Here is a 17,214-nt window from a genome sequence, read left to right as displayed (position 1 = left end):
TTCTGGAACTTCCCCCTGCCAGTCCTCCTGGAACCGGACCTTGCTGCATCTGTCCATGCACATCAGGACCTGATTCCTCTTCAGGGACCTGCCTTTCTGGAACTTGCCCTTAGCTTGCCCTGACTCTGCTGAATGGACCCTATATGTGGATGGCAGCAGTTGTTGCCCCCTGGAAATCTTGACCCAGTGGCCACCTGAGCTGGACCCCTTTCTTCACCAGGGACCTGTTGCCTGAAACAGAACACTCATATCCCCCCCCCCCCCCGCGCTGCCAATGCATGCTGTATGCTAGTACTGTGTCTCGTGCAAACTGCATTGCTCTAATATCCCCCGCCCCCACGTGCGGCAGCACGGACCAGCATCCCCCACACATCGGGAGGCAGGCGCCCCTCGCCACATACAGATTAGCTCTCTGGTGGCAAAGGCCAGGCACTCTGCTCCAACCATTACCACTGCTGGCCAAGCATGCATGAGCACTTTTGCCTCCCAGGAGCACAGCCCAGACGCAGGGAGCAGAACAAGCCGTCCCCACCACCCGGGAGGGGGAAGCAAACTTCCTCACAGCCCCGGGGGTGGGGGGAAGCGCAGGCCTGAGCCCCCGGTTGGCGCCGCCCCGCCCCGCCCCGCGGCCTCCCCCACAAAGGGCCCTGCTCGGACCGCGCGCCGCGGCGGCCTCCGGTCGCTCCTGGCGCCAGGCGCATGCCGCGCCCCGCTCCGCGCGGGCCTGGGGGGCTCGCCCCGGCCAGCAGCAGCGGGGCCGCCAGCCCTTGCCCCAGGCAGGCCCGCGTCCCTCGCGCGCTGCGCAGCCGCCTGCTGCTGCTCGCGGGGCGGAGAGCCGCAGGGGCGCCCCGTCTCCTGCCCTGCCCGGCTGCCCGCCAGGCAGGCCGCCGGCCGCAGCACGGGGCGCTGCCGGAAGGAGCGGAGGGCGGCCCGCGCGTGGGCCGCGCCCGCTCCCCGCCTGGGCCGCCGCGTCGCGGTCGCGAGCGACGGAGGGGCCGGAAGGCGCCTTCCCCCGCCCCGGGCGGCCCGGCTTCAGCTGGACTCGGGGCAGGGCTGGGGCGGCGGGGAGGGAGCTCGAGGGGCTCGGCCGCTTCACGCGGCGTGGCGGTTGTCCGCGCGGCGCGCCTTCCCCTCCCAGGTGGAGCAGACCAGGGCGTGGCGGCCCCGCCGCGGCAAAGCTGGCGCAGAGCGGGCGGGCGACGGATGTTTCGGCCCACGGCTCCCGCCCGCCTCAGCCCTCAGAGCCCATCGTGAGGGGCACGGGAGCTGCGGCCGGAGACCTGGCGGGCCAGAAGGCGCCCCCGCCCGCGGTCGCTCGCCGCTCCGCCCCCGCCCGCGGCCGCTCCGCCCCCGCCCGCTCGCGGCCGCTCGCCGCTCCGCCCGCGGCCGCTCCGCCAGCCCCGCATGAACGCCTTCCTGCGCCTGCTCAAAGCAGACAGGTGGTGCCGGCCCGGTGCGGCGTGGCTGGCCGAGGCGCTTCCTCGCGCTTCGCGAACGTGAAAACCACAAGCTCGTTAGTGGCTGTGATGCTTCATCCAGCTAAATGGTAGGTAATGACAGCCAGGCCTATGAATAGTTGGAGGAATGGAAATGATGTGGAAACGTGTCTTTCTGCATTCCTTCTCGAGAGGAGCATCTGGGAAGAGCTTGTGCCGCTTCATGGGGAAGCAGAAGGGAGGACGGTTGGGCCACGGAGGCAGACACGTGTCTAGAGTCGAGTGCCATATCCAAGTTCACGTCTGCTGTCTTCCATGGGTACAACGCTGTAGACTTTCGCTGGGACCTGGCTCTTGCATTTTGCTAGTGATTTCTCCGTGCTTCAGTTTCAAAGTACATTAATGGTCATACAGGGGTGCTGTGAGGCTACAAACAGTACAAATTTAAGATACCTGACATGTAAAAAAAATGCTTTTCGAACTTGAGTTTATATATAAGCTGAAAAAGGGGCTGAGCAGAGTGGGAGAACACCAGGAGTAAGCAGCACACTTAACAAATTTGGGGGCAAGGGGACGATTCTAAATGTCTCGACTATCCCATTTGGGATAGGGTCTACTCTAAGTAGGACTAACATTTGGATTCAACCCAAAAGGTTGTAACTGAACAGGGGAAATAGGCCAATTAATTATGCTTGAGAACAGGAGATACAATGGCTTGTTTTTGCATGAAGTGGAGATGTAGCCAGAGCTAAATGTGTGGTGGAAAGAAGGGATAATGGTGGGGGAGAAAGCAGGAGATAGGATCAAGATTTGAGGGGCGAGGTGAGGGGTTAGATGAGCACAACAGGGTGGCCAACCCATCAAGAGGAACAGGTCAAGGGAGGTGTCAGAGGGGCAAGAGCTGGAAAAGGAGCAGGGGAGGAAACAAGGCCAGAGTGGGTGGTGTCAGTTATGGAGTGAGGAGGGGGTTGGCACTGGGGCGGCCTTAGCAGGGCACCACAGTAGAGGAGAGGAGGTGAGGGTGCCTAGAATTCATGTGGATCAGAGAGGTGTAGCACTGTTGTCTGGCTAAGCAGATGGCAGACAAGAAAGGGGGGGGACATAGAATCATAGAATAGTAGGGTTGGAAGAGGCCTACAAGGCCATCGAGTCCAACCCCCTGCTCATTGCAGGACAAATCTATAGTGGATGAAAGCAGCCAGCTCTTCAATCTTCTCCCCAGGGTGTTCAGCTGCATGACAGCATGCGCAAGGAATGCAAGCCTGAGCAAAGAGTACCTTGGGAGAGTGGATGGGATGAATGGAAGGTGGGAAAACGACAGTCTAGAGCAGGCAAAAATGACAGGACGGTGCTTCAGAGAATACTTCTGGTTCAACAGGCTGCAGGTCATGGAAAGAGTGGGAGGCAGAATGTGGGGAGGGTGGACCGTGAGCCATGTTGAGGGAGAGCTGGTGAATTCGGTCAGACAGCAGGGAGGCGAGAGGCAGTGGCTCTTGACAAAGACGAGATCAACCGTGTGTGCCAGGGCAGTTTTCAGGGGAGTCTGCCCAAAACCAGAGACTGAGGGAAGTGATTCATTAGGGCCAGGAGAGGGGAGGCAGCTGGGTCAGAAGGATTTTCACGCTGTATGTTGAGTTCGCCAAGAAGCTGAGTGTGGTATTGTCAGAGAAGAAGAAAGAATAGAATCATAGAGGTGGAAGGGGCCATTTAGGCTGCCCCCCTGCTCAGTGCGGGAATCCAGTTTAAAGCGTCCCTGACGGATGACTGTCTGGTCTTCACTTGAATCCCTCCAGCAATGGAGAGCCCACCACCTCCCTAGGAAGATAGTTCCATCTTCTGACTGCTCTGATGGTTAGGAAGTTTTTCCTGGTGTTCAGCTGAAATCTGCCTTCCTGATAGAGGGTGATGCCTTCTTCTGTGGGAGAACCCTTTAGGTACTTGAGAAGTGCTCTCATATCCCGCCTGAGTCTTCCCTTCTCAAGGATAAACATACCTTGCTCCTTCCATTTTTCCTTATATGACTTTGTTTCTAGTCCCCTAATCAACTTTGTTGCCCTTCTAAGATGATCAGGGGACTAGAAACTGAGAACCCATCTACACGAGCCTTTTAATATGGGGCAGCTGCAAGTCGAGGTCCCTCAGAACAGACGATGTAGTCTCCACTTAGCAGCCATCTGTGGTTTTCTCCTGGAAACTGTGGATTTCCGAGGTGGCATTTTGCTGCGGGTTTCCCCGCAGTTATGAACCGTCTGTCCCTTCCGCAAACCAACTTCACATTTTGCAGTGGGTGTGTTGTAGGCGTGCATAGTGCTTGCGTTGCTCTGTGATGCCCCTTTACTCCCCCGTCCCTTCACAGCTGCGCTGTTACAGAAGCACAGAGAGGCGTTTTCAGTTATTTAATCACAGTTTTGCACATTTTTGCAGCTTTGTATCTTCTCAATGGTTGCTTTTGGACTCAGTGCCTGAGGGCCAGGGGGGTGGGTGTCTTGGGGGAGGACCAGCATCGCTCCGGCCACCATTTCGGAGCAATGGGTAGGGATGTACCACTCACACTTGTGAGTGCAAATCATCGTGAGAGTCTCGGGCTGGGAAACTGACAAACAGATAGCGTGGAAATGGAGGAGCACTTAACACCCACTTTTTACCTAACGAGGGATGGAAAGACACAACAGAAGCCCTGAAATGCAAATGTAATGAAATGAAATGTAAATCGCAAGTGTATCCCAGCAGAAGCTAATTCGAAGCTGAAATGCTGCGCAGTTGCGACGGGGTGGGGGAAAGGGGTGCCATGTAGACGGGGCCCTGCTTGTCTTGTTTATCCCCCTTGTTGGCTTGTAACTTGATGTGTTCCTTTCTCCTACTCCCTCCCCCGCTTTTCCTTTTTGCCTCTGCAACAAGCAACATGTGTTCTCTCCCTGAGGGAAGCAAGTAAGTATTTACTTAGTTATTGCATTTTTATACTGCCCAACAGCCAAGGCTCTCTGGGCAGTTCACAATTAAAACCATAAAATACAACTTGAAAATCATAATATAAAACTGTTAAAAGTTAAAAAATACCAGGTAAAACCAAGGTAAAACCCAGCAGCAGTTACAGCCCAGGGAAAGCCTGGGTGAGAAGGTGTGTTTTCAGGAGGCGTTTAAAAATGTTACATTTTTTGCCTCCCGAACTGCCCGGGGGAGGGTTTTCCAGAGGGTGGGTGTGCCACCACAGAGAAGGCCCTGCTGTCGGGGTGCCTCATGGCAACATTCCGTTCACTTCGGAAGCTTCCATAGAAGGAGTCAGACCACTGCTTCACCGAGCCCAGTACTGTTGACACTGACTGGCAGTGGCTGTCCAGGGTTTCCGGCAGGAGTCTTTCCTAGCCCTGCCTGGAGGTGCCGGGGATTGAAAATGGGACCTTCTGCATGCAAAACGTGTGCTCCGCCACTGAGCTGCGGCCCCTTCTTCAACAGTGAGTTGAGAATTTCAATGGCAGAGGAAGAGTGAGCAAGGTGGGTGGGCAGGGGCTGGGACTGGCATGATTAAATATACTGTCTAGGTGGGCAGGAACTCACTCCCAGGCTGGGTTAAGCTTTTCTCCCTCAAATCTGATCAATTTTCCCCATCCAGCCAAGTTGTGCAAGAAGTCAGCATATGAAAAGAAGGAATGTGATCACTGTTAAAACCATACCCTATGAATGGCCAGAGCAAAGGAAGCACAGACACTTGAGAGGTGAGAAAAGCAAAAGGCTGAGGAGCAGCCCGCTTTCCATTTCGGATTAGCGTGGGGTGTAGGCTGAAGCTGCAACTGCTTTCGAATCCAGAAGTCCCTCGTCTTCTGGCCTGGGGTCTTCCCAGAGTAGGAGTGACTGGGTTGAGCCAGAGCCCCGCCTTGCTTCTCCGTATTCCTTGCCATAAACTGTCTTTGAGCATCTACAGATTGGGAAGGCGAGGTGGAATTCTCAGGTGAGAAATTGAGTGAGGTGGTCCCCACTGGGGGGCTTTCCTCCCCATCCTTCTCCTGAACCTCGGGGGGCTCTGGCTTTGTGGTAGGGACTGCTGAGCTTTCCCAGGGAGTAGAGAGCAGAGGAGCTTGCTTGGCCTCAGAGGGGCCAGGGGCAGCTGGCGGGTGCCTGTTTGGATCATGCTGGGGCTCGCCTGGATTTGAGGTGCTGAAGGATCCTCCATCTTTCTACAGTCCATATGACAGCTTCCTGCAGCAAGCAGCATGGCTGGATAAGGGACATACCCTTCCAAACCAGGACCCCTCCCATGTTTCCAACTGTGCACACAATAGGTCTGAACAGCACACCTGCGGCATTCAGGGCAGCGAGCGGTCACAGGCCTAACGCACCATGCAGGACGGGTACGGGATCTGTGCTGGCCCTGCCTGTCCAGGTGGCAGGCGCTGCTGGGAATCACAGGCTGCAGAAATAGCAGCGTATGCACAGGGCATGGCAAGCGGCTGGTGCTTAAGTTCTCTCCACAAGACAATGCACATCTTCTGACAAGTTGGCCCTGGCCCAGTCTGTCTAATGCTAAGACATGGACGATGTATGTCCTGGAAAAGCTAAGGGCCCTCAGCTCCAAGAAAATTCTTTTTAGCCCAATCACCAGACCAGTTAAACTGGGGCATTTGGTCTGACAACCTCCTTATCTGCAGTGGGACTAAATTTGGCTTTCGGTTCTGCTAGGTTAAGAACTGTTGTCCACAGTTTTCCAAAGAAGGGTCTCAGACCTGATGCTTGCACCCCATGGGCTGAATGTCTCTTCCAGCCCAACCTTGTTGCTGCCTTGGGGTGTGTGAGGGAACCTTCTCCCAGTTTCTCCACCACTTTCTACTGGGGCATTTTTGCGACAGCCCCATGCAGCTCATGCGCATCTGTCTTCCTACCACTTCCTCATACTTGAGGAGTCTGAATACCTGAGGCCTTTCCACTCTTACACCAGTTGTGCTGCCCCCCGTCATAACCCGTGTTTTGCTGCACAGTTTCAGGGAGGGTTGCACCATTCCTTGCCTTTCTTGCACCCTCTGCTTTGCCACGCCTTCCTCAGCCTTTGAGGCAATGCTCCTGGCGCAAGGAAGTAGCAAGAGGCAACGGCAGTCTGTGCCTTGCCACGGGTGCCTTCCCAGCCAGACAGCCTTAGGGGACGGGCTGGCGTGTGCATGCTCCCCTCTGGTCTCTGTAAATGAGTCAGGTTTGGGGCAAGTGTTCTGGAGGAGCAGGCGTGGCACGCGCAGCCCCCTCAGCTCCCAGGCAGATGCACTGCGCTCTGCTCCCTGGACGGCCTGTTTGCCGGGCCTGTGCCTCGGCCTCCTTCCTCATTGCTCTGCGATGACTGAGCGCTCAGCGCTCTCGGCTGCTGTTTCTGTGTGACTCGTGCTTGCAGCCAGGCCCTATTTATGACTAGCACACTCAGATGCTTAAGACAGGAAGAGACTCCACCTCAGTTACCCCTAAGGCATCCCTAGGACAGGATGTTTATCCGTGTATCAAAGTCTGGTGACACACAAGCCCTCAATGGATAGCTAGTGCAGCCCAGTGGCTCAGAGACTGAGCTGCAAAACAGGAACTCAGTTCGAATCCTGCCCCAGCCAAGAGCTCACTTGGAGCTCGCCTTTGGCAAGCCATGCATGCACTTTCTCTCTCCCCCGCTCAGCCTCAGCTGCCCATCTGCAGTTTGGGGGGGAGGAGGATAGTACCAACCTACCTTTCAGGGTTACAACAAGATAATGTCTGTGAAGGACTCTGAGCGTTCAGAAGTTCTGCATCAATGCTGAATATTGTTAGGGCAGCAAGTAGGGCTGTGGAGCATGGCGGCCCCTGCCTGCCCCACACCCTCTCCCCCGGTGTCGGCTGCTCCAGCCGCGCGTTTCCTCCTCTGGCACTTCCTCTTGCTTCAGCTCCGGGGGATTCTTTCCCCAGCATCCCTCTTTTCCATTTCTGGCCTTTCCCCCCAGAGCTTCACTCTCATCATTGCTGGCAGGGTCCTGGACAGGCAACACCCTTTGAGTCTTGGCTCATGTCTGCTGCACTCCAGTCCAGTCCCGGGACCAGCTCATGGACCTGTGACTCTGTGGCTGCACTGCAAAAACACTGGATTCGGAACTGCAAGGTGCTTGTGCTTTCATTTTAAATTTTTTTTGGGGGGGGGACACGTTTCTAGCCCTTATAAGTGATGCGCCAGCAGCCTGGATTGCAGACAGGGGGAGATGTTGTGGACTGTAGGCCAAGTGGGGAGAGCACAACTCCTGCCAATGAGCCCTTGGTATTGGCACAGCAAGGAGGGGCTGTTTCCTTGACTCGGAAGCCAGGATGCTCCCAGGCCAAGCCACTTCAGCAGTGCTGCCCCAGCCAGCGGGGTTCAGGGGGTCTCTTGAGCTGTTGCAGCGTAGCGAACAGTCACTGCTGCAGAAAACCTCTTGAAGGCCACAGAAGAACTTCGTGTAAGAACCACAGGGAGAAAGGAGTGTGGTGGAATCCACTCAGCAGGTGGGAGTGAGGTGTTCTGGGCAAGCATGCCCCCCCTCACCCCATCACGTCTTATGGGATGGCGCAATCCTCTTTTGTTACTGGGATCACAGATGTAACCAGCCACACACAGAGATCAAAGCGGAATTATTGGGATCCAAAGAGGATCTAACACCTGACAGAAGGCAGCTTAACGGATCAGACACCCGTTGCTGTGTCTGTTGGGCCACAAGGACTTCTGTGCCAGTGAAATGCCGGCCTTTGATTGCAAAAGGAGAGGCACTTCTCTGTGGCTGCGTGCAGAGGATGTGGCATCACTCAGGAAGTGGTTGGCTGGAACGTCTGTGTCATCAGGTAAGCGGCCTGCAGGGCACTGCCAAGCGGGTCCCAGCCCCCGTTCTGAAACTCAGACCGAGATGCCAACGTGGCTCAGGGAAGGGGCCCAGGCATTTGAAACAGAGGGCCCCTTTCCCCCTCCTTTCCTCTCCTTTTCCCATTCAAGCAGGCCCCATTTCGCCCATCTCTCAAACCCCGAGGGTGCCTGTTGGTGTCTCCCCTCCTCAGCCAAGTGGACTGAGCAGGTAAGGGTGGAGGCCTGCGCTGCTTCGGAGTCCGTCCTGCCGGCCAGATGCCTTGAAGCCTTGCTCTGCCAGCCCTGCCTCCCCTGTGCCCAGCCCCCTCCCTTGCTGGGCTCCTCAGATACTCCAGTGGCTGTTAGGTTGGCAGACACAGGCAAGCTGGCGTGGGAGAAGAGGGTCCTTTCCTATTTGTGGGTCAGTGGGGGAGAGCCTGAGCGGCTGCTGGGGCAGGGAGCCCAGCACGCGCTAGCAGGTCCTGCCGCGGCATCTCAGGCAGGGAACTCGCCTGTTGCACCCCAGGCGAGGCCAGCAGGCCCCTCAGCCCAGCTTGTGGCAGGATGGAAACAAGCCGGCTTGTCCTTTCTGGCGAAATCCTCCTGGCACCGGCAGCACCTTGCCCAACAGAAGGGATGGGTGGCTGTTGGAGGCGGTAGCTTTTCCGCTGCTGCCCCGCCCCTACTTGGAGGGGGAGAGGCTGAAGCCGGGCTCAGCTCGGGGCTGGGCACTTGCACCTGGCATTCCCGCAATGGGCTCCTGGGGCATCGCCCTCCTCCTTGGGCTCCTGGTCCTGCCTGCTGAGCTGCCATTTGCATGGGCCAGAGGTGAGTCCTGTGAGCAGCCAGGGGCTCTGGGGGGGGGGGGGATGGGCCTCTGCTCCCCAGCAAGGGAGAAAAGACCAGCAGGCCGAGGCGCCTTCCCTGCCTGTGCGCCTCTGCGCCTCGGCACCTGGCTGCTTCTGGCAGTCTGACTGCTTCGTGCACGGCTCCGCATGCCAGAGGTGGCCTTCTCCCCTGGTTCCGTGCAGGAGGTCTACAGAGAGGGCCTCCTTAGCTGCGAGTTCCAGCAATGGGGCACCTCAAGCACATCAGAGGAGCCCCACTGGATCTCACCAGAGCTTGTGCAGAAAATGCAGCAGGTAGATGCCATCAATAAATAAAACCAGCCACCTGCAGGGATGTAAGCATTCCTCTAGTGACAGCCACCCCTGGTCAGAACAATGTGTCTGTGCTGCAACTGAGCGTTTAGAAAATCTCTATGGGCACCAATGCAGTGTGGCCAGGGAGCAGGGAGACGGCGCCATCTCCAGTCAGCAATCGGACATAAGGTGGGGAAGCTGGCATGGCGGATGGGGGCCTCCTGGGGGCTTTGTTGGAGGTCCCCCATCCCCGATCTCCCCCCACATACACACCACACACCCTCACTAACAACAGTTAGTGTCTTGTATCGAAAGCCTGCCCAGTGTTCGGGGCAGTGCACCTGTGGGACAAGCAGCGGGGAGGGGAATTGTTTTCATGCCCCCTTTGTGGGCTTCCCAGAGACATCTGGAGGCGGGAGGATGCTGGACGAGGCCCACTTGTGGTCTGAGCCAGCCGGGATCCCCCTTCCCTTCTTGAGCTTAGCTTCACGGAGGCCGACCCAGGATCCGCTGCAGCCCCCCCACCAGTGACACCCCTGGATGCTGAGGGATGTGGCCCAGGGTCCCCGGCAAGAGGATTCCCAGGGAGCGCCTTCACATGGCGCCAGGCTCCTCGTCGCCTGAGAGCTGTGCCACAGTGTCTCTTGCCCGGGGCCCTCTGGGGCACCTCCTGGCTCGCCTGCCCTCTCTGCTGTTGGCGGGCACTCTGCTGGCTTTGGCGGCCGGGCGGGAGGCTCGGAGCCTGTAGCTGCCTTCCGAGACAAGGCTCCTCTCCTGGCCCTCGGTGGCTGTGCTGGCAGTCGGCCTCCCCCGCCTTTCTTTCTTTCTTTCTTTCTTTCTTTCTTTCTTTCTTTCTTTCCACCTGTCTGTCTGCCTTCCTTCCAGGCCGAGACGGCTACTGCCCACACCTGCCTGCGCCTTCCGGGAGCCCTTCTGGTGGGGGTAACTGCAGTGAGTGCAGCACGGATGCCAGCTGCCCCCCGGGCAAGAAGTGCTGTGGCTCGCCCTGCGGCAACACTTGCCAGACGCCGGAGCCGAGTAAGAGCGCCTGCACATCTCATCAAAGAGGGGCGGGCAGGAGTGCCATCTTGGGCCCTCCCATCATCCACAGAGGAGGCGAGCGTGTTCAGGCCGTTCCTGCAGCTGTGGTGAAGCACAAAGGCAGCTTTGGGGTTTGGAGCTGACATGAGAAGCGACTGGGGCCAGCACAATGTCTGCACCCGGCAAAGCTGGTTTTCCCTGGGAAGCCCAGCGGGGGCTGCGTGGGATGGGCTGTTAAGAAGGAAAAGCCGCCTGCTTTGCCTCAGGGTGCTCCCGGAGCACCCAGTTGCGGACCCCAGCTGTGGGGGGCTAGGGCGCTGCTGCCTGAGGCTCAAACGACACGTTATGGGGGGTGCGTGGTCGCTGCCAACCTGTGTCTCGCTCTGTGGCTCCTGAGCAACAGGTAGCTGGGAAAGAGAGCATGCAGGTGACCCGGTCCGGTGCAAGAGGCAGCCCATGGAGCGCACGTTGTCAGGGGTACTCAGCGCCTGCGCCTTTCTCCGCGGCACAGGCTTTGAGCTTGGGCCCAAACCTAAGCTGAAATGGCTTGAGCCCCTCCAGAAAAGGCCCCTGCAGCTGGGAATGATGTAGATCTGCGGGAAGGACACCCGGCACGCCTATGCGAAGAGCAGCCAGAACCAAACCCTACTGCCCAGGCCGTGCCACAAGGCTGGTCCGGCGCAGTGCCCCCTCCTCATTCTCTGCTTTCTCTTCCAGACCGCTGCAAACTTCCTCCTGTCGTGGGGCACTGCAAGGCCCGCCTGCAGAAAGTGTACTACAACTGGGAGAACAAGAGGTGCGAGGGATTCATCTATGGGGGCTGCCTTGGGAACCAGAACAGGTTTGACACTGAGGAGATGTGTCAGCTTGCTTGCGGCGGCCAAGGTAAGCAGGCCCCAGGGCCCCCTCCATCCAGCACACGCCCAGATTGGTGGGGGTCTGTCTTGTGTGAGCCCTCTCGCGAGGGATTGCAACACCAAAGCATGCAGCATTCGAACCCCGATATGAATAGCCTTGCAGGATTTGCGTTCGGACGGAGAAGTGGGAAGCAGCAGTGAGGTGCTGGGGACTGAGCGGTCTGTGCACAGGGCCTGCCCTGCACCCCCTCCGCCAGCCTGCCGCCCTCAGCTACGGCGGCTGCCCCCTCCTGCCACCAGGGCTGAGGCTGCCAGCCCAGTTGGCGCCTGTGTGTAGGACGGGTGCGAGGCACCATCTCGTCCTCCGACCCCGGCTGCAAAGTCTTTGGGGCTGCCCCGTCTACAGGAAGGCCATACAGTGGGGTTCAGCTTTCATCTTTTGTATTGCTTTATGCTGCGCTTTGTGGCTTCCGTTTTTGTGAACCAGTCAGAGAGCTTCAGCTGTTGGGCAGCATAGAGACAAACAAACAAATAAATAAATGGCTAAAAAACTAAAGTGTTTTGCAGTGTAGCAGACAACGTGCCCCTCAGTTCTTTGTGTGGGGAGGGGAGGCTCCTCCCCCTGACTTTGCAGCCACAGTTTTGTTGTTGCCATAGAACAGATGCTGTTGGGCTCCAGTTCCTGCCATCCCCAGCCAGCATAGGCATTGCTCAGGGATGATGGGAATTCTGGTCAACAGCATCTGGAGGGTCACAGGTTCGCCACTTCTGCCACGTAGAATAGGCCACAATATTTAATCAATTAGGCTGATGAATGTAAAAAGTTTCTTATATAGATGATGCCCCTGGATCAATCAGGCAGCAGATCATCTGTTTGTTCGCCCGCCCGCCCGCCCGCCCGCCCCTCTCTCTCTCTCTCTCTCTCTCTCTCTCTCTCTCTCTCGCTTTTGCCCATGAATGCCACAGATGGCAAGAGGCACCATCTTAAAAGATGTTCTCTCCCAGGTGAACAGTTGGGAAGTTTGTCTTCTGCTCAGCATTCGTTTACTGTTATGGAGCAGCCGGTTGTTTGGTTCCAATTTTTTTTAATGTGTTGTAGTTTTGAATCTTGTGTTGTAAACCGCCTTGAGGGCCTATTAGCAGAAAGGTGGTATGAAATATTTTGGTTAAGTAATAAATAATAACAATAACAACAATAATAGCAACAACAACACTTCCTGTGCTACCTGTGTGGATCATCTGAAAGTGAAGGAAGCATTCTTCCTGCTTCAGAAGTCTCGCCTTCGGCCACATGCTCATACTGATTAACTGATTACAATCCCTCGACCCTGGTGCCAGCCCCATCAGAGGACAATGCCAAGGCCAGAGTGCGGCGCCGTGGTGCCAGGCTCCCCCCTCGGCTCCTACATGCACCCATGAGACCTCCTGAGCAGAGCCCTGCATGTGTCCTGACCATGCTCACGGGCAAGAGCGGGGCGGTCCCTCTGCTGGCACATCTGAGAAGGGCCTGAGCACGTTGCCACTGCTCGTGCAGCCACTCAGCCCAGGGCCTGCAAAGTGCCGCAGGAAGGGGGGTCTGCTGTCCGCCCAGCGTTTGGGGGCCTGCATGGCTCAGGGAGATGATGCACTCCCGCACCTCCCGCACGTCTTCCTCCTCTCTCGCTTTGCACGAGGTCTCCTGCCATTAGTAGTCTTTACCATCAAACATGCCGACTGCTGGATGTGGGGAGGAGGGGTGAGGCAGAATGCCGCAAGGCTCTGAGGACCTTCCCCAAGCTGCTGGGAAACCTTACCCAGCGAGCCCTCTGATCCCTCCAGGAGTGGCCCAAACACTTTGGGGAATTCTTGTCAAAGAAATGTCTGTGCAAAGGCTCAGGGAACTGATCCATCTATCCTGCTTCGCTTTCTGTTTCAGGGATGCCCTCGAGCGAAGGAGTGAGTTGGTGAGGAGGCAGCACCCTCTGAGTGGAGCCCCCCAGGAGCCTCCCAGCTCTGCCCACCCCCTCCCTCCACAGCTGCTACAAATCTGTACATTGGGGTGGTTGAGCTGAAGGGCTTCCTAGGACTTGTGGGAAATAAACAACTCCCCATGCACGCCCTTGTCTAGCTGGCTTGCAGTCTTCGAGTAGCTCCCTCCTTTCTCCCATTCTCTTCCTTCTTTGCCATCGACCCTGCGGACAAAGACTGCAGCCAGCTGTACCAGGGAGCTCAGAGCAACTTCCATTCGAGTAAACATGCTTAGGACTGTGCTGCACGTGGACGCACCCTCACAGCCCCGTTCCCCTGACAGTGCAGCTGTTGCACGTGAGGGGAGGGGGGAGTTTTATACCCATCCTGGGATGGGTGGTGGTGGAATGGGGACAAAAAAACCCAGGCACAGTTTGCTGGTTTAGGCCCCAGTCCACATCATATGCCCATAGTGGTGCTATCACCTGGACTGGGTGACCTCTGGGGTGTTTCTTGGACATTCCAATGCTGTTGTCTCATCTGGCAGGGCTCCAAGAGAGTGGCACTTGCGGCCACCAGCTCCCTGCAATGATACCACACCAACTGACCTACTGGGAGGTCACCAGCATAGCTGGGCACCGAGTCTGAACTGAGCTATGCAATTGCTGCCTGCACATAACATCACAGCCCAAGCTGTGGCCTGCGTGTGCCTGCTGAAGTGACCTGCTGGGGGGTGGGTGAGGTCTGCTGTGTTTCTTCCTGTGCATGCTCTGAGCCCATCTGGCAATCTTGGCAGACCGGAGGACGGGCCTGACAGGTGCTGGAGGAAAGCAGAGCGGGGGCTGTTTCCCCACCATTTAAGCAAGATCCACTTGTCTTCATGTGAAACTTCCTGCTGGCTGTCCCAGGAAGGACGCTCTTGCCACACCAAACGTGCTGTTCTGAAGTGCTGGAGGAGGGCTCTCTGCTGCGTTTGCTGCCAAGTCTATCCTGGATGCCATTCAAATCCTTTGCCTTCCTCTGCTCCCCACACCCTTCTCCTAGCCTTCTCTTGGGCTTCCTCTGCCTTTGGCGGCTGCCCCCTCCTGGTGGGACTGGCAAGTCAGAGTTTCAAGTTGTCTTCCCTCTCTTGTGGGCTGGGAATAGAATATGATGCTGGTGCAGGAACAGGGCTGCTTGCAGGCAAGGCAATTATCGTGGAATTGCCATGGCTTGTTCACCCACACTTTACAGGATAGGAGGGTTGTTCACATCCATTTGTAATACTCCTCTGTTTTCCTAGTGCTGCTTTTGCCTTTTTTCTTACTGCAGAAAGCCTGCCGGTTTTTGAGGAGGACAGAAGAGTAATGCCATCACCACGTGTGTAGATGCCCTTAGCATTAGTCCTCCATCTTTTTTTAAGGGGCATGTTTTCCATGTGGGCAGTGTCTCATTGGGCAGCTGGTCATTTCAGAACATCGCCTGCTCTCCTGCTGCCTGCGTTGGGGGAGCGCAGACGCACTGCTGCCCCCGCCCCATCGCTTCACCCACCCGCATCACTTCCTCACCTCACTCTCTGCAGAGCCATGTCAGCCAGGAAAAGCAGCTAGCATGGCTCTTCGGAGAGCTGGCCAGGCCCCAAAGCCTCGCTCTGAGGGGGTCCTCCCTCAAGCCAAGCATTGTGGGAGGGGCGTTCCAGAAGATCACTTATTTCGGCCCATGAAGCTCTTCCGAGAGCTTGCCTACTCGCTGGCTCATTCTGAGAGGACCTTCAGAGTGAGTCAGAGGGCGGGTGGCTGCTACAGAGAGCCTCGCAGGCTTCTGTCACACCGGAAGAGTGGTGAACCACACGCTAGTGCCAAACGGAATACACTGACATGGATAAAAATGCCCAACAAGTTTTGATCAATATGTCCACTGCAAGGGAAATCATTTCAGGCCTGGATAGCATGTGACCTGCCAAGCAGAATGCAGCTTACCAGTCTTGTGCCCTGCTTCACAGACACTTTGTTTTTCAGTGCTAGGCACACAGCAAAAATAGGTTGTTTGCCAAGCTTAACTATTATATCTTGCCCATGCTCTTACTTTGCAGTATTTCTTATGGGTTTGTAGGTTGTGTTAGTACTTTCCCATGTAATCCTTACTGCCTCCATCCTCCCAGGCATCCCATTTTAATTAACCAGTGGCCATGCCAGCTCTTTGTATCCTCTCAGGCCATGCACGGTGCCCATTCTGCAGTCCTGTCTCAGAGGGCTCATTCTCAGAATGCGCTGGCCATTGCAGTGAATTATCTGGCTCATTTCTAGTCATTGACCAGATGACACCAAATTGGGCGGGATAGCTAATACTTTGGAAGACAGAAACAAAATTCAAAGTGATCTGGATAGACTGGAGCACTGGGCAGAAAACAACAGAATAACATTTAATAGGGATAAATGCCAAATTCTGCACCTAGGAAAAAGAAACCAAATGCACAGTTACAAGATGTTGAGCCACGTATCCCCCAACACTACAAGCGAGAAGGATCTTGGGATTGTTGTCAATCACAAGCTGAATATGAGCCAACAATGTGATGTGGCTGCAAAAAAGGCCAATGCCCCTTTGGGCTGCATTCATAGAAGCATAGCTTCCAAATCCCGGGAAGTACTAGTTCCGCTCTACTCAGCACTGGTTAGGCCTCATCTGGAGTACTGTGTCCAGTTCTGGGCACCACACTTTAAGAAGGATGCAGACAAGCTGGAGAGGGTTCAGAGGAGGGCAACAAAGGTGGTCAGGGGACTGGAAACAAAGCCCTGTGAAGAGAGACTGAAGGAACTGGGCCTGTTTAGCATTGAGAAGAGAAGACTGAGGGGAGATACGATAGCGCGCTTCAAGTACTTGAAAGGCTGTCACAGAGAGGAAGGCCAGGATCTCTTCTCCATCATCCCAGAGCGCAGGACATGGAATAATGGGCTCAAGTGACAGGAAGCCAGATTCCGGCGGAACATCAGGAAAAACTCCTGACTGTTAGAGCAATACGACAGTGGAACCAATTACCTAGGGAGGCGGTGGACTCTCACACTGGAGGCATTCAAGATGAGGCTGGACAGCCATCTGTCGGGGATGCTCTGACTTGGATTCCTGCACTGAGCAGGGGGTTGGACTCGATGGCCTTGTAGGCCCCTTCCAACCCTACTGTTCTATGAGTCTATGATCTGTTGGAGGCCAATGTCTCTTATTACCTTCCTTGCTTTGATACGGAAGTCCTGTATTTAGCACCTGTTTTGGCACATGTCTTTAAAGGAAAGATTTGGCTCCAACACCATGCAAGTAAATGTGCTCTGAGCCACATTATATCTCTGGTTAAAGTTTTTTTTTTTTTTTAATTATCCCAGATTGCACTGGGATGAGTCTCTTGGGAGTGGTAATCTGTTTCAATTACTCCCTCCCCACTTCTGTATTTTGATTAAACAATTTTCATAGGGGCTAAACTTGAAGAGTATCCATGGTCTGAACATCTGGTCTCCCTGAAATAGGACAGGTTTGTTGCCTAATTCCCACTCTATAAGCAGCCTTCTCTAACCTGGTGCCCTCCAGGTGTGTTGGGCTACAAAGCTCAGAATCCTCAGCCAGCATCCCCCAAGTTGTGGAAGGCGTCTCTAAAGGCAGGCCTGTCTCTGCCATGAGGTCTGGATTTCTTTGGCTGGGCCAGGCCCAATGCCAATCAATGTTGGATGCCCCATCACGCAACCCATGATCTTATCCTCCTACATGAAGAAAAACATCTGTTCAGCGCAGAGATTAGAGCTGTGGTTGTGAGAATGTTGGCTTTATTTCTCTGCCAGTAAACATCACGTTCTTTAGATATTGTAAAAATTTAAAATTCTGGCAATCAGCAGCCACATGCCAACTGCTCTTCTAGATTACTGTGATCAAGGTGCTGTTACAGAAGCTGGTCCAGGTCTTTGGGGAAAAACCTGGTTGTATGGAAGGCATCCCTTCCATGCTTGGAAAGCCTAGCATGGCTC

General features: G+C 55.7%; 1 protein-coding gene across 13 annotated transcripts; it reads left to right on the top strand.

Moving 5' to 3' along the window:
- Positions 1-667: 667 nt before the first annotated feature.
- On the top strand, positions 668-16,673 carry LOC146349102 (eppin-like). Of its 13 annotated transcripts, none has more exons than XM_084854942.1 (8): positions 668-1,546; positions 4,335-4,364; positions 5,047-5,149; positions 7,405-7,533; positions 8,003-8,243; positions 10,269-10,421; positions 11,142-11,309; positions 13,197-16,671. In XM_084854942.1, the coding sequence occupies exons 5-8, from the start codon at positions 8,141-8,143 to the stop codon at positions 13,226-13,228; spliced, it is 456 nt and encodes a 151-aa protein (XP_084711068.1). In that variant the 5' UTR covers positions 668-1,546; positions 4,335-4,364; positions 5,047-5,149; positions 7,405-7,533; positions 8,003-8,140; the 3' UTR covers positions 13,229-16,671. The 13 variants fall into 13 exon arrangements, 12 of the variants coding, with proteins under 12 accessions (XP_084711068.1, XP_084711065.1, XP_084711074.1 ...); XM_084854938.1 differs by lacking the exon at positions 8,003-8,243 and adding an exon at positions 8,395-8,470 and having other exon boundaries at positions 1,262-1,546; positions 13,197-13,374; XM_084854943.1 differs by having other exon boundaries at positions 1,432-1,546; positions 7,379-7,533.
- The last annotated feature ends 541 nt before the right edge of the window (positions 16,674-17,214 follow it).

This window comes from Heloderma suspectum, chromosome 4, assembly GCF_057233095.1.
Source record: "Heloderma suspectum isolate Gila_16-S chromosome 4, 16-S_ref, whole genome shotgun sequence".
In the NCBI taxonomy this organism is placed as follows: Eukaryota; Metazoa; Chordata; class Lepidosauria; order Squamata; family Helodermatidae; genus Heloderma; species Heloderma suspectum.
Note: the sequence above shows the minus strand (reverse complement) of the source record. Positions and strands in the feature narration are given on the sequence as shown.